The 24147-nt window shown below is 40.7% G+C and overlaps 2 protein-coding genes across 13 annotated transcripts in view; one reads left to right on the top strand and one right to left on the bottom strand.

Annotated features, from left to right (window-relative positions):
* The first annotated feature begins 5429 nt into the window (after nt 1-5429).
* Nucleotides 5430-21577, top strand: LOC109539839 (E3 ubiquitin-protein ligase UBR5). 10 transcript variants are annotated; one of them, XM_019907871.2, is made up of 40 exons: nt 5430-5611; nt 7545-7742; nt 8719-8870; nt 8927-9087; nt 9144-9352; nt 9430-9626; nt 9685-9866; nt 9945-10213; nt 10271-10425; nt 10495-10656; nt 10715-10768; nt 10827-10937; nt 11031-11284; nt 11346-11615; nt 11675-11926; nt 11987-13114; nt 13203-13631; nt 13689-13842; nt 13898-14185; nt 14420-14549; nt 14603-14850; nt 14908-15020; nt 15111-15378; nt 15836-15967; nt 16027-16204; nt 16259-16653; nt 16714-16904; nt 16961-17117; nt 17628-17785; nt 17846-17989; nt 18231-18408; nt 18471-18753; nt 18811-18972; nt 19023-19336; nt 19389-19532; nt 19624-19831; nt 19910-20116; nt 20190-20337; nt 20730-20960; nt 21017-21577. In XM_019907871.2, the coding sequence occupies exons 1-40, from the start codon at nt 5550-5552 to the stop codon at nt 21227-21229; spliced, it is 8889 nt and encodes a 2962-aa protein (XP_019763430.1). In that variant the 5' UTR covers nt 5430-5549; the 3' UTR covers nt 21230-21577. The 10 variants fall into 10 exon arrangements, with proteins under 10 accessions (XP_019763430.1, XP_019763427.1, XP_019763424.1 ...); XM_019907868.2 differs by having other exon boundaries at nt 8701-8870; XM_019907865.2 differs by having other exon boundaries at nt 8656-8870; nt 9442-9626.
* Nucleotides 21578-21584: 7 nt separating this feature from the next.
* The window catches only part of LOC109539841 (FERM, ARHGEF and pleckstrin domain-containing protein 2), a 30348-nt gene continuing 27785 nt past the window's right edge, over nt 21585-24147 (bottom strand). For 2 of the 3 annotated variants that reach the window (XM_019907875.2, XM_019907876.2), the window contains 8 exons: nt 23748-23914; nt 23493-23696; nt 23218-23375; nt 22889-23168; nt 22539-22812; nt 22341-22486; nt 22032-22291; nt 21585-21976 (listed from right to left, as the gene is read on the bottom strand). In XM_019907875.2, coding sequence (XP_019763434.2) covers nt 21883-21976; nt 22032-22291; nt 22341-22486; nt 22539-22812; nt 22889-23168; nt 23218-23375; nt 23493-23696; nt 23748-23914 — 1583 coding nt within the window. In that variant the 3' untranslated portion in view covers nt 21585-21882. The remainder of the gene's footprint in view (nt 21977-22031; nt 22292-22340; nt 22487-22538; nt 22813-22888; nt 23169-23217; nt 23376-23492; nt 23697-23747; nt 23915-24147) is intronic. The other variant, XM_019907877.2, reaches the window with a different exon arrangement.

Genomic DNA, 24147 nt, shown 5'->3' with positions numbered 1-24147 from the left:
TCAGTTCGGAAATTGCGATTTTTTAAAGATAAGCCTGCAGAGTTCACTTCTTGGAAAGACACCTTTTGCAGGCTGTAAATAACTAGTTTGAAGTGGAATATTTTTTTCAGAATCTTCAAACTCTAGTCTATACACTGTGAAAATTTTGCATTGCGATGTAGTGGAGTTCGAAACTTACGATTTTTAAGGCCACATATGGATGAAAATGTCAATTTGTAAGGCCGTTTTTGTCGAGCTGTGAAAAACTAGTTTGAATTGCGATTTGTTTTGTTCACACTTTTTATATCTATGCTGTTTTTATTTGCTGTTAAAATTTCGCAGTGGCGCATTCAAATTGTTTAAAAGAACGTCTGTAGATGGATGCAAATGTCCACTTGTAAATCCATATTATTTTACGGTGCGAAAAATCAATTAGACGTAGGATTTTCTTGCATTTCCCAATTTTATTCAGACTCATGTTGTTTCCTGTTCACTGTGAGAATTTTTCGTTGAGAGAAATTTGAGTTCGGAAGTTACGATTTTTCAAAGAACGCCTTCAATTGGATGGAACTGTCCACTTGAAAGCCATCTTTTTAACGCGGTAAAAACTCAATTTCAAGTGGACTTTTCTTGTATTTTTCAAACTTTTCAGCCCGTTACTTTTTCTATGCACTGCTGAAATTTCGCATTGCCATCTGGTCCAAGTTCGAAGTTACCGGTTTTAAAACAAAGCCTGCAAGTGGATGAAAGTGTCCACTTGGAATGCCATCCTTTTCACGCTGTAAAAAGATAAATTTGAAGTGGGATTTTGGTACATTTTTTGTTTCGATACTTTTGCTATTTGCTGAGATAATTTACTATTGAGATGTTTCATTTCGGAAGTTACGATTTTCTAAAAAAAGCCTGCAAAAGATAGGGAATGTTCACTTGTAAAGTCATATTTACCACATTGTAAAAAAGCAACTTTTTATATCAATGCTTTTCATATTTGCTATGAGCATTTTGCAGACGGAAATGTTTAGTTCGGGAATTACTGCTTGCAAAAAATGCTAAAATAACTGTTTAAAAATATCTGAAAAACTAGAAGCAAAACAAACATTAGGTCTTTCTAAAGAACGTTGCTTTCAAAAGTGTCGTTTAAGCATACTTTAAGTCTACGGAAAATTGATATAATTGTTGTTTATCACAAGAGATAGACTTTCGAGGCCATTCCTCGAAACTAATGGGTTTTTCGGGTTTTAAAAACTCAATAGTTTCATAATTGTTCTTTGCTTTATATTATTGGTTCTTGTACAAGTTTTTTGTATATTTGGTGATTACTTTGTCCGTTCATAAACGGGTATTTTTAACATGCTGTAAGATATAAATGCGTTTTAATCTGCAGTCAAGCTGAGGAAATTTAGAAACATTTAGGAATGTTTTCCGGGCTTTGAAGCCTTTGAAGCTTCATAGTCTGATGAAATTTAGAAAGGTTGTTAATAGCAATTAGCAAAAAAACGAAAATTTGGAATATTTGGACAGTGATTTAACTCAGTAAGAAATAGAAACAGCAATTAATACATGCTTTTAAGTACAATTTATGTTTGTCTTTAATAGGCTGCGCAAAAATATTTCCTTCGCGTAATGGTTGAATTTTTATACTTTTGCGGCTTCAGTGATTCTGAAAGTTTCATTGTTCTTCAAAAAAATTGTTGAAAATTGGCAAATTGAAGCATCTGAAGGAAAAAAACGTGGTATTTACGGCGCTAAAAGCCCTCATAATTATTTACCAGCCAAAAACGCAAAAAGGAGGGATCAAATGTATTTTAGTTTGATTTTTTAAAGCAAACATATTAATAGATTGCTAATAGAGCGTTCTTTTATACAATTATTCAATTTATAAACTCGAGAAAATGAAACGTCTTATGTTGTACCTAAAATCATATTCTCGTTTGGTTTTTCAATTTTGATTCATATTTCCTTATTTTTCCTGGTTGGTATGGGTGCGAAAAACGAAAAGTGAAACTTAACAACGCAACATTTTGCTTGAACATTAATATCCATTAATGCCGTTAAACAAATTGCTGTTTAACAATATTCACCTTTAATGTATAACAAATAAGTTGATTAAAGTCACGGATGTATTTAAGATTTATTAATGGTGAGCGCTAATATTTCACACTCAAAAATACCCAAAAACCAGATGGGTTTTACCTCAATTTTCGATAAGTGATTTTTTACGGTTTCTCGATATATACATGGATGGACCTCCGCTAACTATGATGTAAATAAATTACCTACGTTGAACTTTAACAAGCTTGGGAGTGACCACAATGAGTCATGTACTTTAATATGATCATTAATATCGTTTTGAATGAGTGGACGGACCAGTTGAACAGGATGAACAACGTTCCATTAAAGCAAAACAATTCTATAAGTTAACTCGAAAATGGGAAGGAAGTGAAGGTTGAAAGTAATGGAATTACCTTGAATAAACGTGAACAAAGTCATTATCAGGAATTTTAAAAAGTTGAATGTTTCATTTTAGTAGGTAATCAGCTATCAATCGCGGTAACTGCGTTTAGGGCGATTCTTAGGTTTTCATCGGTGCCGTCCTGTAGAATCATTCAAATCGACTCTCAGCATCAGAAGTACCATATTATCGGTCCATCTAGACTTTTTTCATTTCGCTGAATACTAATAGGGTCAAGAACAGTTATGAATGAATTACAGGCCAATGAAAGATTTAGTGGAATTCTGGCGCAATTGGAGACGTCAATATATGCAGACTGGCTAAAGCAAATTTCTGAAAATTTAGGCTGATGAAGTATCATTGAGTAAGAAGAACGCACTTTAAAATTGTCCTCAAAAAGTGCCAAGAGATCAAGTAGAACTTGTTTAGCCACTGCACTGCAATAAGTTGCCCTGGAGTATTTCGAGTTAATGGTTTTTACGCGATTAACACTCTAAAGTGAGGCGCAATTAGATCACAATGCGACCTAGACGATGTAGAAGATTAAAGATTCAAGCAGAAGCAAAGAAAATGCGTATCGTTGTGCAGTTTTATGCCCAAGTACTGGAGGAATGGATTGATGGATCTGGGAAGAAAAGATGAAGAACTAAGAAGAGTGTGATCCCCGAATATCCTTTGCGAGTCTTTGAATATGCAGATAAAAATGTCCTAATATTCACCGGAAAAGTCATAGACAAACAGACAGATTAGGAAAAAGAAACAACTGCTTATAGATGTTGTTGATGTTGTTTTCGACTCCATTTAATGATGCCAACCTTAATTGATTTTCCTAAATACATGTTAACAATGTTGTTTTCCTTCCTTATAATATAAGCTATTTTTATCCGTTATCAAATGCGAGTACTGAGAAGAAATTCCACAAAAAAAACAACCAGAAATATTGTAAAATATGCGATAATAGTTTTAGCAAAATCGAACAGCTAATAATTATCTGGACAATTTCGCAGAAACATTAACAAATTAGCACTCTGTACTAAACCAAATTATTCAACTGCTGTTAGGAAATCCCGATGACAATTATAAATAATAATAAATCCCAACACGACCCTGCAGTGTACCAGGCAAATCAGAAAGGAAGCTTCATATTTTTCATGGTAGTCCTTATCGATTTGCGCATATTCGTGTTCACCTAGTACGGATATAAAAAACAATTAATCCGCAAAAAAAACGATGGCAAACTAATTAAAATCAAAAGAATAACTAATTCAAGACGCTTGTTTATGGCAAACTATGTTAATTTGCCTGCTGATCTAAGACGCATGAATTCCATGTGGGTTTCTTTTCAACCTTGATGGCGAGATAAGATGTATGGGATTTTAATAAGTTTAACATATACCGGGTGTCCTTTTTGAAATACAGTACAGGGTGTACAAATCGGCAGAGACATGAGGAAAAGTTGCGCATTTTGATGCTGATCAAAATAGTGTTAAAACCTAGAAATTTTTCACTATATCCAGAAATGTTCGAAAATTCTGAAATTTGTTCAAACCATTTTTTCAGGGGTTATTTTCAAATAATTGTCACGTTCTTAGAAAAACTTTTATTTCCCCACCAAATTGTATTATCAGATCTGCAACTGAATGTTTCTATCCCGGCCATTATCAAGTATTTTTTTTTAAATACGGACTTGTATATTTATCCCTAATGTGACAATAAGTTCAAAATTTTTTTTTCAAATATGAACCCAGGGGATAACACGAAAAAGTAAAAATTTGGAAATTTTTGACATTTTGGCGGAACAAGAATCACCCATTTTTCCCATTCACCTCTCTTTCTGTCTTCATCTATAAGTAGAAATTTGATGTGTTGCTTAAAATAAGCAATTAAATATTTGCTTTAAGTTATTCAAAAGAACGTTCATTAAATCTTAAAAAAGCAGTGCTTCATTTTCAAAGAGATTTTTGGTAAAAATAATCGTTGTTTTAGTTAGAAAGTAAGCTGGTTTTTCCAGTCAATTGTAAATTAAAATTGGTAAAATGGAACAAACATTCTTTGAGTGCCACAACGAAAAATCGTTAATCTCTTCAGCTTCCCGTGAAAAGATTGAATTTAAGGTGCCCGCTTGAATTTCAATGTATGGTTTCGGCGTCTTTGTTTTTTAAATCAGTCAAAAATACTTTAAAATTAATAAAATTGTTCCAAAGGCCAAAACCTGTTCAAAGTATTCAATCTTTGTGACCGATTTTTGTAACCGATTTAATTTTAAATTTTTTCTATTCTTTTAAGCGTAAGAAAATTTGATTCCTTATTGTCTATGGCCAATAATGAGGAAAACACGGAGCCATGGAAAACACTGATTTAACATTTCTTTCCCTTTTTAATGTATGCCAAAGAACGAAGCTAGAAATTACAAAGAATGTATTAAACTCGGTTAATTAATATAAAACTTAAAAGACTTTGAACTTTAAAAAAATATTTATTTTTTAAAACACGAGCCATTTTTTTGAAACCGACTGGTGTGTTTAAACGGTTCTTTAAACCGGGCCCTCAAATTTAATTGAAAAAAAAGGAAAAACAGTGTCTAATTTGAACTTCAGTAGCTCAAAAGCGCAAGTTGGCGCACTGTAAATTTCAAGCAGATTAAGCCGATTTAATGCGCCCATGCAGTTTTGAGGTATGAAATTTAACTACTGGGACATTATTTCATCCAATATATTCAATGGAAATTACAATTTATTTCAAAAAACCCCATTAACTTGTTAATAAACACGCACTTGCACTGCTAGCTTTATACTCAGGTAGAATCAACGCATTTGACCGTTGCACCTGAACAGAGCAGTTATAAAACCGTTTTTTAGCAAAACCACTGATGGTAACAAGTTTTTCCTTTAAATTTTCGACGTAAATCCAATTAAAACTAGCTTGTAGTCAAACAAATTTTGAAACAACCGCGCATAGCTAACTTCAAGTGTCAGTCGCAACGACTGCCCACTTGTCACTAGTGTCATTTCTATAAATTTCCGGACCGAACTTCGTGGTGTTCAGCAGTTCAGTTCGGTGAAATGTATGCGGGGTTTGAAAACCTTTCCAAGTGAATTATTTCGAATTTTCAAAGGAAATGAGTTCCCTACAGTATGTGGTTCATCCCCTGCCGGGTACTGAGGAGCAGTTTAATGACAGGTAAATGTACTGGCAATTTCCAATTCTCTAGCAATGAAGGAAACTTCTTGTCTCCTCCATTTTCGTTTTGCTGTCGTTTAGAAACGTAAAATGAAGGATGCCTTGTTGGGGATTGCTTTCCCGTTTCCGTTCAACGATTTACGGGCTTTTTAAGCTGTTTTTTCGGGTGGTTTTGGGCGAATTTCTAGCAGGTACTTTGCCCCATCTGGGCCAGCAAGCCTACTTGCAGGTGCTGTTCTGACAGATTCATCGATGCTCATTTCGGCTGCTTAGTGAGCATGTGCTTTAGGGGCAAGGCCCTGTAATCCAATCCCTGACCCCTTAATTAACTGCAGTGAAAAACCCAGTTTTATTCCTGAGTATTTGAGCCTCCTTTACACCCCCACGTCAATTGATCGTCTAGCTAAATGGAAAATTTTTATCATTCAAAGGTTATGATTTTATCCGACACGGGGTTCGCCCTAATTTATTCTCGACGTTATTGTGTAAATTTGGGTAACATTAGCATGGTTGTCTGGAACCGCATGGAAAAGTTCTATAGTTACTAGTTGGGGCAAAGCAGCCTTGAAACATTCATGGGGCCCTTTGGATGCTGGAACTAGTGAATGTTTTGGGCGCATTTAAATTTGATGGTTTAATTGGGCTGCATTGCTAGTGCTTCTTCTTGACTATTCATTGGATGCCCATTCGCCAATGCTTAATTTCAATGCCAGCAGCTGAAACGGAGCTTATAAACTGCTCCTTTTCTATTTTCGGTGATTATAGCAATGTGCCTACCTTATAGAAAATTTATTTTTTTATCAAATAACAAAGGACCGCATGCATTTCAATGAATGAAAAGTGGTTAAAACCGAATTTCCCCAAAAAAGACCACTAAGAAAAGTTGTTGGCAAAGGGCTTTCCTATAAGATGTATTGTTAACCGCTAAAGCGAGGGCCTGGGTAATTACCTGGAAATTTTCTATTAGCGATGCACGTGGGCTAAATTGGGAAAACTTCATATTTTTCGGCTTAGTGCAGACAAGTTATTAAGGATTGAGGCGTTTTCATGCTTTCAAAACCTTTATGTTGATCCAAACAGTCGGCAGCTTGTACACATCGATGTTTCTGAATCCCGACCTGGATCTTTTTCTTTCTGTTCATCTATTAACAAACGTGTTTGAACTAGTTGTTAATGTTTAATATTTCAAATTATCTGTTTTTCTTGTGTAACTAAAAGAATAACAACTGATACTGAAGTAGTTTATTATGTATTTAAGTGAATCTCAACGTTTCTTTTATGTTTTCAAGTCTGTTTTTGTCCTGAAGCTTCTGCAGTGTTGGTGTCGCATGCGTAATTTGAAATCCTTAAACGTTCATCTATGATACCTAACACCAATTTAGTATCTGGCTGTTCTTCACTGTTTATTCCTCCTCTACGAATTGTCCGCGAATAAATTCCGGGATATTTGGTACAAACCTATCGAATTAAGGTCGAAGTTTAAAAATTGTCCGAGTGGATTTGTTTATGCGATCTGAGCAGCAATCGAAGATTCAGAGCTAATTTGCTCCAATATTGAGCAAAAACTTGGCGCAGATCTACGTTTCGACCCGGACTGACTGTGAAATCGCACCAGGACTTTGGCCCCAAATGGGCCGTTGAAATTTTAACAGTTTTTGTTGGATCACATTTAATTATTTCATATAAGCGCTAAGCAAAGGAGGTAGTCGAATATGTATGGATAACAATGGGATGGATCTGGAGTGGCCGACACAATAAAGTAAAAACATGAAAAAAATTGCATATTTTGTGCTCATAAACACACTTTTATTTCCTTCTGGAATTAAATTTCATAGCAAAACTGAACTGAATAGCGTTGATATAACCCTGATTTATTTAGTTCGGGCGCTTTTTGACCATAGTTTCAAATTTCCCCCCAAATTGCTATTTTCAGATTGAAAGAAGTAGCAGATAGAATCAACCGTCTAGGACACAATTTGCACCCAACTCTATCCAATCTTCCTTTTGGAATCAAGAAGATTTGCCTTGCCTCCACCTACATTGCTTTATTATTGGAAGATGGTCGCGTTTGTCGGGTCTCCTACAACATTCTTCCTGACCGACTAGACCTGAGCAAAAATGACTCCAAAAGGTAAGTGTCAGGGCTACTTGCATGCTTTTTTTGGGTTTTTAATGCCTCCGTCTTAATCCACAATTTTGTGAAGTTTTTTTTGTTTCGTTTGCAAGAAGTTTCTGCTTCTCAATATGAAACCCGCGCAAGAACGGCACTTTAAAAAATTTTCTGATTTGTAGCGGGGATTATATGCAAAAACAAGGTTTTTATATTGTCCAGTTTATAAACTGATCGCTTGTGTAGAGTTGTCGCCAGACAAGTATGAAATATGGTATTAATAATCAGTTATTATTTTAAAATCTGCAATAGTGTCTTGCGGTTTAATATTTAGGAATGATAATTCGATTTTAAATGATTAGCATCGCCAAATGAGAACTTTAAGAAGGTCCATTTTTCACTAATGCTTTTTTGATGTGATACATTAAATTTGTATGAATATTAAAATCGATAGGGAAAAATGTTTCTCAGGTTATTAATTGTTATTAATAATCATTAATGCTTTTGGTTGCTCCCGAACAAACCACGGTTTTACAAATTACTAACTTTCGTAATAAAAAAATTAGCAGTTTTAAATAGCAAATTTCCTACGGTTTTACTAACTTGTTGAATAGTACATGTGAAAGGCCCTGAATTAGTCAAATAATCTCAATGCAAATTTGTACTCATGCATGCAAATAGCCCATTCCGCTTAGATGTATCGAACACTAATGCGTGATTTGTCTTGATATGGGTCGCTTGCACTCGTTACTGAGCATTCTTACTTGTTGCGATTTAAAGTTGGCATGGCAAGTAAGTGAGAATTTCTGACTGAAGTCGGTTACAGAAAGCCTGTAATGGCGTACTGTGCGTTATTACTTGCTGATATGAATGTGTTAACTGTACTGAAAATCGAATGTTATTGTTATACACACGAGTAAGAATTTCTCACCAGCACACAACCGACCTTTCCTAACACAACCTTACCACGCAACCAAAGATCTTGGTTGTTGCGTAGTTCTGGTGGTGGTAGTGGCGCATCTGGCACCAATCCTGGAGGCGGAGGAACTGGTAGCACTAAGCCGACCAACACTGGGCGTGGTTGTCGAACCCGAGCCAACACTAGGCTCATTCCTGGCCAGAGAACCAACCGAGGTGGATCCAATGGAGGTGACTACTATATTTTCGCTATTAAATACCCTGTTTAACCAATATTTCTTCATTAGCCGGTACCCGGGGCGCTCCAGTAATTATAGGAACGTCCGCCTCGGGGAGTGGAAGGCCCATGGTTACGGTACCAGCGCCGTATGTTCCCGAAGAGTTAGTATCTCAAGCCCAAGTTGTCCTACAAGGGAAAAGCCGAAGTTTGATCATTCGAGAACTACAGGTATGTCAACAAATCCAACAGAGTAACCACTGTTTAATTATCCCTAATGTTCACAGCGGACCAATTTAGACGTTAATTTAGCAGTCAACAATCTTCTTTCACGCGACGATGAAGAAGGAGAGGAAGTGGATGACGCCGCTGATTCCTACGTACCAGAAGATCTAATATCTCTTCTGGACGGCGGGTTTCATTCGGACCATTCAGTCATCATAGATGCAGACGCAATGTTTTCTGAGGATATGTTTGGTTATGCGGGAATTCGAAGGTGAGTCAAAAAAACATCGGCATTTAATTTCCGCGTTAGAATCCACATCGGAGTCAAGCAGTGTCATTTAAAAAAAGCGCTTTTGGTAGTCGAGCCGGCAGTGCGCGCAGTGGAAGTCGTTTGCTGGAAAGAGACGCCGCTCCAGGTCCTGGAGCTGTTGCCGGCCAAGATCGCGATCGTGAAACATTTTCTAGGTGGCGAGAAAGGCAATATTTTGGTCCACGCAAGTGGTTGGAAACTGCGCTGAGGGACAGCCCTTACGAAAAAGACTCAGGTTAGCGTGCAACGAAGACTCAGTGCAGGAAAACATTGAAAAAACTCCACTATTTCAGACCATAAGAAAAAGGACAGCGCTTGCCCCCTGTGGATTTCGGACGATCTAGAATTTTGGCCAGAACCAGCACCCAAATTTTGCCAAATTGCTACGTTATACAGCGAGTTGATTGCTTTGTCATCAAACGGCCAACTCTACCAATGGAAATGGAATGAGCACGAACCTTACAAGCATCCGGAGGTTTGTTATTGTTGCTTTTCTTGTATATTCTAGGACCGTACACAATGCTTGAAATGTGAAGTTTAAAAAATGTCGTAGAACCCAAATATACATCACCCAAAAACGATAGCTCTCAACTTGACTAACGAGAAAATACTCCATCTATCGGCTTGCTCCACCCGCTGTTCAGTTGCTACCGATTCTGGAAAAGTAGCGACATGGCTTGATGAATTACTGGCTCCAGCCGCCAACAAGCTGGAGCACGCCGCTCAAGCTTATAGTGAATTTCAAAATGATCGAATTACAGCATTATTTACATGCCCATTGTACACTGTTTCCAAGCTAGAAAGTGGCGCCTTGTATTGGTGGTAAGTTTTTTACACCCTGCGGTGGAATGATTTATCAATGATTATTGTTCATACCAGGGGAGTTCTGCCTTTTGTCCAGCGCAAACGTTTGTGGGAGAAATACAGAGCAAAATGTCGAAAACAGCGTCAAACTTCGTCAAACCAGTCGGAAATCGTCACTGGCTCCCAAGTTTGCATGAAAAATAGTCCCATGTACCAACCTGGAGCAATAGGTCAGTCTAATCGTCTAGTTAATTTAAATTCTGGTGTTCATTTCAATTGGAATTCGTATTTTTTTTCAGGTTTTACCGTCTCAGCTGGCGTTCCCAAGATGGGTCAATTGCAAAACTCTGCTTGGAGTTTGAGCGACACATGCACCTTTAAGATTATGAATGTTCAGCCTCAGAATCCTGTCGAAAAGATCAACCGGGAAGAACGGCCAGGTTGCAGCGGTGCTAGTTTATGTAAGTTACTCCGGCCAACAAATCGCTTTTAGTCAGATAATTTACAATCTTATTTCAGATGGTTTCAAGAAAGGCTCAACCAGTAAACGTGCAGAAGATGTACTTTTGGAACGTAAGCACTATTGGCTGAATTATTTTTTATTTGTTTATTTATTGAATCACTATTGCAGCATGTAACTCGAAAACGCCCAATACTAAGGAAAACACCGACCGCCTTGACATGCCTCCACCGCCATCACCAGCATCCAGTACATGCAGCGATACAGGAAGCACCAGTCACAGTACGTATTTTTCGATAAATTGTTCCTTTTTGTTCTTTTAATTTCATGATTAAATACAGAGAGTAGTTTCAAATTAATTTTTACACCTTGCAGAGAGACAAAAAAAGCTAGTGGTAACAGTTTCCGACATCAACATGGATACACGCAAAGATGAAGAAGAATGGCATCTTCGTGATGTGATTTTTGTCGAAGATATGCGTAATATTCCAACAGGACGCGTATTGAAAGTAGATGGGGCTTACGCCGCGGTCCGTTTTCCCTCTGTGCAAACTCGAGACAAAGACACAACTCGGGATTTGGACGAAATTCTCCAGGACTGCAGATTAATGCGCAAAGACGAAATACAAGTGAGTCCATAGAGCGGTGGTTTGTGAGAATATTGTTCCAAAAACAAGCTTTTCTTTGCAGGTTATTAAATCCAGTTCCAACTCAAGAGTGCCAGATTGTTTCCAGCGCACCCCTAGAAGGATTGCGATTTCCGAAAATATCGGGCAAATATTGACCGTTGCCGTGGACGGGCAAGGTATCCATTCCGTTGTGAGGAATGGCTCCAAGTTGAGCTACTGCATTTTTAACATCAGTACTGGCCGAGTGGAACAAGACAATCCGTTTCCCAGTGATTCTGCCGCCTTTATGGGGCTGTACCCTTCGTTGATAAACTTGACTTGTGCAGGAGAAGTAAGTGAAACGATCTGTTTATGTTTTTGAATACCAAATTAAAAAAAAATCTTCCTCAGAGCAACGAAAGTATCTTGATTCTTCGCGATGGCAACAACACCATCTACCCACTAGCCAAAGATTGTGCTGAAGCAATTCGCGATCCGCAATTCTTAGACTTGCCTCCAGTGAAATGTGTTGCAGCCAGTACAATGTCGTTATCTGGAACTAGCCTCAACATGAAGAACCAAGTGGCGATTGTCGTGTTTGCTTTAGAACAGCAACTGTTGATGCCCAAAATTCTTAGGTGCGATATTGAGGGCGTGCGGCAGGTGATTGAAAACATTCACTACGAGTTGGTTTTTCTATTATAGAATGATCCTTAATTGCAGGTTCTTACTCAATTAGACCAGGAAAATAAGATAAATGCCTTAATCAGGCCCTCGATCTTGACGGAAAGGTGCGACGGAAATAGAAATATATTCCACACAATTGTCAACATGTGCACTCCCACCTCAAACAAAGATAACGATACCATACAGGAAGATGCAATTAGGTTCATTCAAGAGGATCCTATACCAACTCAAAGTTGGCCACCGGAAACTTTCGACGTAGCTTCAGGCGATGAAGATAGTATAATGAGCTTAGGCAGTAGTGCCGCCAATAAAGGAAACAGCCACAGCCATAGCATGTCAAGCACTGTGATCGATCCGTCGGAAAGAAGGTCACACGCCATGCAAATCCTCCACTCATTGCTCTACGAGTCAGCAACAATCGAGACTTACCTCATCGAGTTCCTTTGCGCAAAAGACGCACAAGGCCAGACCCCATTTATGTTGGCTGTTTCCTCTCGCAGCTACCCCGCCGCTTTGGAAATATTCGAGCGCATTACCAAGCTAGGAAGCGTGCAAGATCGCGAAGAAATGATATTTCCAAAAGGCTCAAATCCGGATCATTCCCCTCTACATGTGCTGTGTTGCAACGACACATGCAGCTTTACTTGGACTGGAGCTGATCACATAAATCAAGATATCTTCGAATGCAGAACTTGTGGCTTAACCGGCACATTGTGCTGCTGCACAGAATGCGCCCGGGTTTGTCACAAAGGCCATGACTGTAAGTTGAAACGTACGTCGCCGACAGCTTACTGTGACTGTTGGGAAAAATGCAAGTGCAAGGCTCTCATTATGGGAAATCAGTCGGTACGATTCGAGCTCTTAAGCCGCCTAGTTAAGGAAACGAATCTGGTTTGTCTGCCGAACTCTAGAGGCGAGAGTATTTTGCTATTTCTCGTACAAACAGTGGGACGACAAAATCAAGAGCAGCGGCAATTCAGTAAGTCCAGACCGCGCACAAACTCGCGCAATAAAACGCCTTCGTCAGACATTGAATCTGATATGCCGGAACATGACTTGGAACCTCCGAGGTTCAGTCGCAAAGCTCTGGAGTGTCTTTTGTCTGATTGGAAGGCGATGAAAAGCATGATTATGTCTGGGACAAGAGATCCTAATGATTTGCAGGTCAGTGTTTAGGATTTCAGTTTTCATTTTAAGGAGTTTGTTAGAATGTTCGAGAGAACATTTAACTAATTGTTTGTTTTGTTAACAGTTCGCGGACCATCCTTATGTGTCAGGTCAATCAGGTACTACACTATTGGATAAATTCACACATTGTTTCTTGGTGAAGTGTCATATGTCCACCGACATCGTGGCTGAGACTTTGATCAAAGAAATCAGAAATCCCGAAAAGAAGCAAAACTATTTGGCCACATTTGTGGCCAGAAGATTCGTTCGTTCGGTAGTGAGGATTTTCGTGATTTTCAGCATTGAAATGGCCCCTACCTCGGCCAAAAAACGCACCCTAAACAACCAAAACCTGCCTCTTGTTAAGTGCAAGCGGATTTTTCAGTGCCTCAACAAGCTAGCTATTGAGGAATTGTGTGAAACTGCCGATTCTCTTATTGCGCCAGTTCGACTGGGAGTGGCGAGACCAACAGCCCCGTTTTCTCTCGCCACATCGCCCAGTGACGTTCTTAACGTGAGTAAACCTGATATGCTCCATTCTTCACCGGTGGCGATTAATCGCGATTTTCAGGGTTCAGAGGAACTATTTCTTGTTGATCCGCTAGCTCCGAGTACATCACGTCAGAGTAGTCAAAGCTCCACTGATTCATTTCCGTATTTGAGCGATTCAATTCGCCGATCTCAGACCGACAGAGATTTGCATAACAATATTGTGGATCCAGAAAGTAAGTTTTATCACCTAATATTCCTGAGCTGAATGGAACATAACTGTGGCAGTAGATTTAGGCATGGCAATTGATAACGATGATGACGCCACTTCTGAACATGAAGACATTCAAGTAGAGCGAGAAATGAATCTGGTGAGACAGGTGGCAGCTATGGGTGGTAACGAAAGTCAGGAAGTCCCATCTGATCAACAAGAAAATCGGATGCAGGGTGAAGAATCCGATCCTGAACTGGATTTGTTAGCGGAAACTGAAAGCGACAGCGACGATAATCACAGCAATCAAGACGCCGCCAGTGCTCAGAGGTCAGTGCAGACTGGAGCAACAGCCGGAAGCGATACAGGTACGTTAGTACAGTTGCTGCTAATGATAGAGAATTGTTTAAAAGAACCAAACAGTAACAAGTAATGTTGGTGGTCAGGTTTATTAAATTAAAAAAAAGCTTCTCTTGAGAAGGATACTTGTTGTATTGTTTACATACAGAACGTTCATTTTGGGGACTGGTCAGTGAAATTCTTGGTTGAGTCAGCAACTATCCTTCACATTATCATTTTTGGCACTATAAATAACTTATTAGGAGGTATGCTGTTATTCCCTGAAGATGAAAGCGGGGAATCCAGCCAGCAAGAGGAGGAAGAAAGCGAAGCCGGCACCGATGAACCAGACAATGAAGAGTACATCACTGAGGAACAGTTGGAAAGACGAAGGTATGTCAGTTAGTTGAAAAATGAATAGTTCTAACTGTTTTTTTTTGCCAAAGAACCCGGTTTAACACCGCAACCGGAGGGACAGGGCAACGCTCCAACTTGGCGCCACAAAACATGCAATGGGCCATCCGATCTAGAGAATCGGGTCGGTCCACTGGCGTCCGTCTGGCTAACGGATCCAACTTGGTTTTTATAGACCCAAGTTCACTAAGACGGTCAACAACTGGAAGCGCAACAGTGGCCGCTAGCTCTGAGCCGATCACTATGGCGACTACAGCCAGTTGTCTAGCTAGGGCTTTCGGTACGATGGCCAATCAACACCAAGAATTTGTTGGATTAATGCTGTTTTTTTCTTCAGGAATCGTAGTGCGACAAATCGCAGATCTCCTGGCCAATATGACAAGTACGACCTCGTCTGGAGTACCTTCGTGTTACATGACTGTGTCTCAGGATGATATTTCCAATGTCCAGGTAAGAACTTTCGCAAATCCTACCTAGTAAAACAGCAGGGATTTTCTCAATTATGAATTCGTTGCAATAAATCGAACGTTTTCTTTCCAGATATATCTGGAATTCTGTCTGAAGCCCACATGGGACTGGTTGTTAACTGTGATGGATGCTACTGAAGCCCAACTGAAATTTGGAGCGTCGTTGACCAATTCCGTGGATAATGGAGTGGGCAATGCCGCCACTGGTGCTGGCCCGTCATCGGGAGGCGGCGGCACCGCCACAGTCGGAGCCGTTCAGCAGCACGCACCACCCGGCACCGGCTCAGGAGGTGGGCATCTACAAATGCCTGCGCCCTATTTAGCCTCATTAGCTGATTTAGGTTAACTCGTGTGCTTAATAATGTTAGATAGAACCCACTAGAGATTCATCGGTATTCCAACAACAAGGGCAAAAATTTACAAAGAACTCTTTGTGCAAGATTATCTTTGTCAGTTTTTGCCTTTTTGGGTGTCAACTTCTAAACTTGAATTCTAGTCCTGCAAACTTTCAGGGTGTCTTTTTTACACATCGTCAAATAATCACCAAGCCTGAACTTGCTTTTCATATTCAACGTTTCAACAGTGGCTTGGTTATACATAGACTGGGTTTAGTCAATACCATTTCGGCAAGCTTATTACGTTTGAAAAGTTTTCTCCTACCCCTATCTATGACGGTCACGATGAGTTCAAATTTGCACTTTCTTTTTTTTTATCCTGACACTCCTGATCTTACAGTATTAGTTGATATCTTCAAGAGGCTATTGGTTAATTGGTTCTAAGGGTGGTTCTCTTCTGTAGTAGGTTCCAACTCGAGTGTGGTTCGTTCAAGCCGGGCGCACCCTGCTACGGGCACAAACGGCTCCGTTGGAAGTCGCATCGTTGGTTTTACTACAAACGTGGAAAGCAGCAGAAGTCGCACCGAAAGAGATGGTAATTGAACAGCGTAAATTGATTCATGTAATGTTTTAATATTGGGGCATTTGTTGCAGTAAGTGACGGACACGCAGCAAGGAGGGAATTCCTGTCCTATTGTCTGTCTTTAATGCGGGCTCACAACAGCGAGCATCTGGATTCATTGCCAATTTTAGACGTTTCCGCGCTTAAGCATGTAGCCTATGTTTTTGACGCGTTAATTTACTTCATGAGATCCGGAATGCTTGACCAAAGGTAGGATTATTGTGGCGCCTACTTGAAAGTGCCTGATTTAATTTAATTGCACAGAGATGACGATGTGAAAAGTCAAAGTGGCACGTTGCCGCTGCCGCCTGCCTACGACCAAGATGAAAACGAAAATGATGAGGCGGACGAGGATATCGCTGTTAATATGGACACGGACTCTTTGGACGACCAGGAGGTTTCCAACCTGGCCAATAACCTCTCTACAGGTCTAAGCAATACCGGCCAACAATCAGCTTTCCAAGGAAAAGGTCGGAAGCACCTGTTCTTCCAGAGATCCGAGTCGACGCTTTGTCTAGGATGTCCACCGCCCGATCCATTCGAAACGCCCATGTCTGAGGCTTTACCTTTGGCCGACCAGCCCCATCTATTGCAACCCAATGCTCGCCGCGAAGACCTGTTTGGAATCCCTAAACAACCGGTTACTCTCACCTCTACAGGTAGTTTGTTCACTGCATACTTTACAATGGAAAGAGCTCTAATGGGATTTGTTTGTTTAGGGAGCGCGGACAATCCGTTGGAACAGCTGCCCACTAAGCTGAGTTTATCCACCCGCACTACAGACTACGCGATGCGCCAACCAGCACATGCCAATCATCCCATTTCTAGTTCATTGAACGTGATGGGTCCTAATCCGCTGACTTACCCAAAAAACTACGGTCCCGATGTAGATATTTCTAGAGACGGACAGGTAAATGACTGGCATTTTTTTATAATCCACAATCGTTTATATTCGAATGTTTTCAGGTTTTAATGGATGTTAACCTACCAACATCGCGAGAGTCTCTGCCAGGCACGAGCAGCAGCAGTGGAAGTAATGCGAACTCGCCGGTGAAAGATTCAAAGAAAAGGAACATGCAACCTTTCGAAAGCCTGCTGGCCGCTATCGGTAATAAAGCTAGTGGTAAGTTAGATGTTAAAGGAGCAGTTTTGGTTGGAAAATGGCAGCTGACAATGTACTGGAACCAAAGGGAACCATAAAAAACAAACTCATTGGATTTCGCTAGATTAGTTGGATTAGTCCTTTTGGTTCCGCGGCCAGCTGATCATTGAAATAAATGCGTTCCAGTGATCGTAGTGTTCAAATCTTTAGCCATTACTGCTCTTTTACGCGATGTAAGAAACTTGTCCTAAAACAGCCATTTTAAATCGTGCAATATTCTTCGATTGGAAGCAGCCACTCAAAGAAAGAAATGTGTGATGTGGACATGTAAAATGGCTATTTTACCGTGGGTCATTTGTCTAGTCCTTGGTGTTAATGCCGTTTTTCTTTTCGGTTTATGTATATACTTTATAACCGCATGCTTTTTATCTGATCATACAGTTTTTTTTGTTTTAACGCCTATTATTGACATCAAAATCGCATTTTCGGTGTTTGTGTCTCAATTGAAATCCATAGCGCACTATTTTGCAGAAGAAGCAATCAACGAAAAACCACAAGATTTATCTTCGAAAAGTACCAACGTGGCGAATATTCCACTCCCTCCGGAAGTACCACAAACTGGTCGTCCACAAATCATAGTGTCCCCAAGAAAATCCGACAATAACCTAGAAATAGTCAATCAAGAACTGGTGAGATTTATTTAGCATTTTAAGCTTCTTTTAGCTTTAACTAATGCATCAACTTTACAGTTGTGTTCTCTGCCTTCTTACCAACTGTCAGAAAATTTGGATCGTAGCAACATATGTAGTGACGCTCTTAGTGCAACCTCTTCGATGTCGGGCTCATCCAGAAGTGCAAGCAAAAGCGTTATTGTTCGCGCAGGATCTTCAATGGTACGTACTTCAATTTAGTCAATTTTAATTCACCCGGAAGGGCTCATACATGTGCAATATTCTCTTAATGAACTGCACACCACATACCTTCCAAAATTATTGTTGCTCTCTGATGACCGCAGTTGGTTAAGTTTTTAACTGGGGACAGATACGGGGCACACACCACTAACACGTTTTTCGCCTCATATTTTTAAATATAATTTACTATCCTTCTTTTTCTTATACATTTCGATATTTACAGAGCAACAGCGCACCCAGTATAAAATCCAACGAATCAGATATAATGATGGACGTGCAGCAGGCAGAATCATTAGAAAACCAGGAAATATCGGCTAATGTAACAGTAGTTACCACTTCAGTTGCCCAAGAGCTTCCCAAACCGACTATTGGTCAACTGGTGTCTCACGACTTGCTTCTCGGTAAGTTGAAAATTGACTTACTCTGTCTGTTTAACTGTAGCTTTGATTGTTTGATTTTATAGGTCGTTGGAGGTTGTCTCTAGATCTGTTCGGTCGCGTATTTATGGAGGATGTTGGTTTGGAACCCGGATCAATAGTGTCCGAGTTGGGTGGTTTTCCGGTAAAAGAAGCGAAATTTAGGCGCGACATGGAGAAACTGAGAAATAACCAGCAAAGAGATTTAACGTTGTCGAAGATTGAGCGCGATCGTACTCAGCTCTTGATGCAAACTTTCAAAGAGCTGAACACACAGTTTAGCAGCTATAACAGAAGAAACTCGTCGTCCCCACCCTTGGCAGTCAATCGGTAAGGAATCCCTCGCAAAATTAAATTCGGACAATTTACATGATGGTTTTTTTGCAGAGTAAAAGTAACATTCAAAGACGAGCCTGGTGAGGGAAGCGGTGTGACCAGAAGTTTCTACACGGCTATAGCGGAAGCTGTTCTTTCCAATGAAAAATTACCGAGTTTGGAAGCAGCTCAAGTAGTGGACAACAAGTACAGTCAATACAGCGTTCTGCAAAGGTTGGTCCGATTCTCCTGCTGGGACGTTTGTCTGAAAGTAAAAGGATTAGGGGCACATTTTCCAGGTTAAGACAGAGAGATAGAGAGCTGCTGCGACGATCCCTGCCTTCCAGGGGGTCGGGAAGAAGTAGAGACCATCATCGTCGCGTTATGAGTGTAGACGCAAGGCCTTATGTTCCTGCAGATAATATGCACAACAATCCAGACGCACCTTCCATGCCGGATATTTCGCCCAGCAACAACCACCCTAATGGGATCAATTCGTTACCTAACGAGCACTTGACCTCCCACCAACAGCAACTTGGAGACAGATTATATCCAAAAGTCTTCAATCTACATCCTACTTTTGCTGGACGGATTACAGGTAGGAAAGCAGTGTTTTGTGTCGATTGCTTAAATGCAACAAGGATTTTTAGGAATGTTGCTGGAGTTATCACCGGCACAGCTGCTTCTGTTGTTGGCGTCCGAGGAGTCCCTGAGATCGAAAGTTGAGGAAGCCGTCGAAATGATTCTGGCTCATTCCCAGTCCCATGCCGATATTGGATCCGATGCTTTATTAGGTAAGTCTCAAAGCATTTGAAGTACATTCATTCAAATGTCGCGCTTCTTTTTTTATATAAATTTCATGTATTCTTATTGTTTCTAACAAAGGGAGCATAGGCGTGTTTTCGTTGAATGAACGTGGTTCGGAAAATGGCTACAGGACCGTCAACTCGGATAATTCTGTTACAGAGGAAACTGTACCCGAGGAGGAAGACAATGCACCGTTGTTTTACAGCCCAGGCAAAAGGGGTTTCTATGCGCCCCGCCAAGGAAGGGCGACTTTTGAAAGATTAAACGCCTTTAGGAACGTTGGAAGGTAAATTGATATCAGTTGGTTCAAGACCAGTGCTTGTGCTTCTTGAAACTCAATTGATACGTTTATTTGCGATTTCAGATTATTGGGATTATGTTTGCTTCAAAACGAGCTCTGCCCGATTTTCCTCACACGGCACGTGTTGAAGTCGATTTTAGGAAGACCAGTCAAGTTCCACGACTTGGCCTTTTTCGATCCTGTCGTTTACGAATCTCTAAGACAACTGGTTGTGGACTCGGAAACGAAGGACAGCAACAGCCTGTTTTCGGCTCTTGATCTGAATTTCACGTAAGCACAATTCGCTCAGCTTGTTGTCAATTTTCCCTTTATTTCGATAATAATTTTATTTCTTTGTCAACAGAATTGACTTGGGACCTGAAGAAGGCAACGGAACAGTCGACATTGTGCCCAACGGAAAAGACATAGAAGTCACATCCCTGAACGTCTACACCTACGTTAGAAGATATGCCGAATTCAGAATGATAAAGGTCCAGGAAAAGGCCATCGAAGTAAGTGCTTAAGGGAACAGTTTGCGTTTTTAATACACCACCACAGTCCAACATCCATTTAACCGCACGTTTCGGTTTAGTGGCGTTTATAACTGTGAAAAGCAACGCTGTGTCCTATGTTTCTTAGCTCGTTTTGTGGCTACTGCAAATATCAATTCACAGCTACATTTCATCCTGTGCAACCATATTATTTATATATAGGGCGATCCAGTCGAGGGAGCAAAAGATTTGGAGTTTTATTGAAAAAAATGCTTCAGTTTCTTTAAAAAAATCCAATTCAGTTTATCCACGTAGAGTCGCAATTGGCATAAGTGTGATTTTTCAACAAACTTCAGCATAATCTATTTCACATTGATTTTTTTACGTACTAATTAGGTAATGTTGTTTTCTAGAAAATTAAAGCGGGTGTCTTTGACGTCCTTCCGGAAGGGTCGTTAGATGGGCTCACCTCCGAAGATTTGAGGCTTTTGCTGAACGGAGTGGGTGACATCAATGTAAGCGTTCTAATATCGTACACGTCGTTCAACGATGAATCGGGAGAGAGTAGCGACAGACTTGTGAAGTTCAAGAGATGGCTGTGGTCCATTGTGGAGAAAATGAGTCATTTGGAAAGACAGGATTTGGTAAGTAGCAATCCAAAGTCGCAGTAAACTGGGTGAAAACAGCGTGTTTTCTGCAGGTGTATTTTTGGACGGGATCCCCGGCTCTGCCAGCAAGTGAAGATGGTTTTCAGCCGATGCCTTCGGTAACTATCCGACCTGCAGACGATGCACATTTGCCGACGGCAAACACGTGTATTTCTCGACTTTATATACCCCTTTATAGTAGTCGGACTGTTCTTAGACAAAAGTTACTTCTGGCAATTAAAACAAAGAACTTCGGATTCGTCTGAGCTCGGTAGCCACCAGTGTAACTATTCATTAGGTATTTCTTTCGCATCTAGTTTGGGTTAATAAACAAACCACTTGTTTTATACTTTGGCATATGATTTAGTTTCTTGTGAGTATGACGTACAGTTGAGCGCGAGGAAAAGATGTAAAGCTGTTAATATATTTCTCTTGCAAGTGTTAAAGGTGCGTGCGCTCCACTGTGCTCACATTCTGACATTGGAAACTTGCTTGTTATATTTGATTGTTCGACATATAAAGCCACATTGATTGTTTTCATCCACAACTGCTGTTATTGAAAAAAATGCAACATTTCTAATAAGGGGTTTTGAGTTAAACATTTAAAACTGAAACGCCGCCTTTCATTTAGTCCCTGTATTTAAATTAATGTAAGTGTTTATTGTCTCCTCGACCTACTATGGGCTAGATTAAAACATTAATAGCATTGTTAAGACGATAACATTCTGTAAAAAATATATCTATACAGTATTTACAACTTAGTACTTAAACTATTGGATAAGGCACAAAATCATTCTAGTTCAGGAATGAGCGTTGATTTTAAATGCCAACGTAATACTCGGGTAGGGAGTGGGATCACTTCCCACATGTCTAGAATTGAGATAAATTTTTATTCAACTTTCAACAATCGGTCACCAGTCTAGTCCTGAAGAATTTCAGTAATTTCGTTATCATTTCTGAACATTGCTCGTTTCGATTTGTGCGACGTGGTACTGCTGATCACCTCAATCCACCTGAAAACCGCCCTTTCAATCCACCTACCAGTTACCTTTGTGTGTATTTTCTTACCTGCTGTAAGTGTATTCAGATTCGGCCCTGAAGAAATAAATATGATTCTTATACTGGAGTTTAAACACAAAGTCTTTGGCGATTTCATCCTCGGGCTCCGGAGGCCCGACGCTGTACCCCAAGAGCGGCAAACAGGCCAACGGCACCTCGTCCATGCAACCCTTGTAGAAAAACAGACAAAACTCCGTGAAAACCACCCAGAGTTTCTGCCAACCGTTGCTGCTTTTAAACTTTCGCAGCAAATATCCGGAGAGTTGATTCTGGAAGGAGATTAGTTGTTTTTTTTTTAGCTTGCAACCACAAACTTACCTCAACAGCTAGCAGCTCGTCCTCCGTGCTGATGCTGGTATTCCGATGCCAGCAAACATGCACCGTAGTGTTGCTTCTTTGCGGCTGCGGCTTCGTTTGAGTGCTGACTTCATTGCTAAGTTGGTCGACATGCTCGTCAGATGAGCCTAAAATTCAGCAGTCAAACAGGCCGACTTGCCAGCCATCCGTCCCACTTACTGCAACTTTTCAGGCTCAAGTAGGTGGTTTTGGTGTCCAACTTATCCCTGGCCTGTTGGATGGCGTTCTGCAGGTCCTCCTTCCAACAGTCTTTTTCTTCGGGCGAATTCGCAGCCACCGTCAACGCTCTGTTGCCTCCGTAAATAATCAAGCCGTTGTAGGCCAATTCACCTTCGGGCTCTTCGATTAGAACCCCTCTTAGTGGCATGTGACCGTGCACTTTGAATTGGAGCGTTGCTTGAGAACGGGATGTGTAGAGCAAAATGTCTGAGAACTAAGAATGGGAAAGAGTCCTAGTAGAGTGCCTTTCTTTCTGCGGGCTTTCAGATAAAATGTTAACCCATACGCACCAAAAAGAACATGCGCTGCTGGTAGCCCTTCCTGGAATGTTTCAACAGGCAGCCATGCCTGATGAACTTGCGCCCCGGTTGGATTAGGGAGTCGAAGCCGACGATGTTTCGCTGCAGTTCGCATAACGTGGCCAGGTTTTCCGAGTGCTCCAACGTTTCGCGCACCGGCGTCATCAGCTCCTTCAGGGTATCGCACGCTGTTCGGCAGTCTGCGCGGTCCGGATGGCTCGGCCCGTAATGCGTGAGAAGCCGTTCCAGTAGCGACTGATACTGAAGCAACCTATTGGGGGTCTTTAAGGACGGTTCTTCGCCTACTAGGGGATGGTTACCTGTGCAGTGGACGCAGAACGAAGGTAGTCAAAGGAAGATAGCAGACTTTTTGCGTTTCAAAGTCCCGATACAGTTGCTCAAACTTCTGGTTCTTCTTGAAGGCTTCGTCCAGACGCTCTAGTATCAGCACGTGGCCGTCCAGGTATTCTTCGTAGAACTAAATTAAAAATGTGTGAAACTCTCCATAACATCACAAGAAATGGAACGTTTTGGTTGTGGTAACCAGACGTGGTTAGACCCGAAAAACTCGTGTGTTTTGTGTTTAAAAACTTACAGGCAATAAAGGCGGCAAATGTGCCAGCAAAACATCAGCAATCCGACCCGCAGCTGCTTTGGGCCCGCCTTTTCCATCCCACCCTTGCAGCCTCTGCTCCAAGTCTTTGACTAGGGAGCCGTGGGCTTGAGCCAGCGGCGGTATGAGCGACATGAGAATCGAACACTCTTCCGGCTCCTCTTTGCTCACCTCATCTCTAAACCACTGCAGGCAAACGCTTTAAGACCTTCGTTTACTTGGCTGCACCGCACTCACCACATTGATCACATCCAGATCCTTCTTGTAGGTGAGCTCAGTCATGAGAATTTCTTTGGCTATATAGTAGGTCTTGTCCATGGTGTGTCGGTATTTAATTTTCTTCACATCTGCTTCAATATCCGCAATTATCGTTGTGGTGTTGCCGCCGTTGGTGGACTTGGAATCTGCAGAGGACAAAAAATATGTTGTACGCCTGCTTGTAAAGAAAACATTGGCACTAGTTACAAAAATGTATTTTTCTCGTTTTTTGAAGTCTTCAAGTTTTCAAGTTTCAACATTGAATAATTTACTTCGCGTTAAAATTTTGCTAAGATCTTAACGATTTTCATGAATAATTTAGTCGCAAAGAAACAGCAAGTCGAATTATGAAATGTGAGTTTGAAGGGCATAAAGCGCG

This window comes from Dendroctonus ponderosae, unplaced genomic scaffold (genome assembly GCF_020466585.1).
Source record: "Dendroctonus ponderosae isolate FM_Combo_2020 unplaced genomic scaffold, Dpon_F_20191213v2 Dpon_F_20191213_3, whole genome shotgun sequence".
NCBI classification, from domain to species: Eukaryota; Metazoa; Arthropoda; class Insecta; order Coleoptera; family Curculionidae; genus Dendroctonus; species Dendroctonus ponderosae.
Note: the sequence above shows the minus strand (reverse complement) of the source record. Positions and strands in the feature narration are given on the sequence as shown.

Bases quoted from the DNA above. Each gene is read 5' to 3' on its own strand.
- LOC109539839 (XM_019907863.2), top strand. From the start codon at position 5,550: ATGAGTTCCCTACAGTATGTGGTTCATCCCCTGCCGGGTACTGAGGAG. The intron at 14,550-14,602 runs GTATGTCAGTTA...TTTTTGCCAAAG, and splicing joins GAACAGTTGGAAAGACGAAG to AACCCGGTTTAACACCGCAA. The intron at 16,654-16,713 runs GTAGTTTGTTCA...TTGTTTGTTTAG, and splicing joins GGTTACTCTCACCTCTACAG to GGAGCGCGGACAATCCGTTG.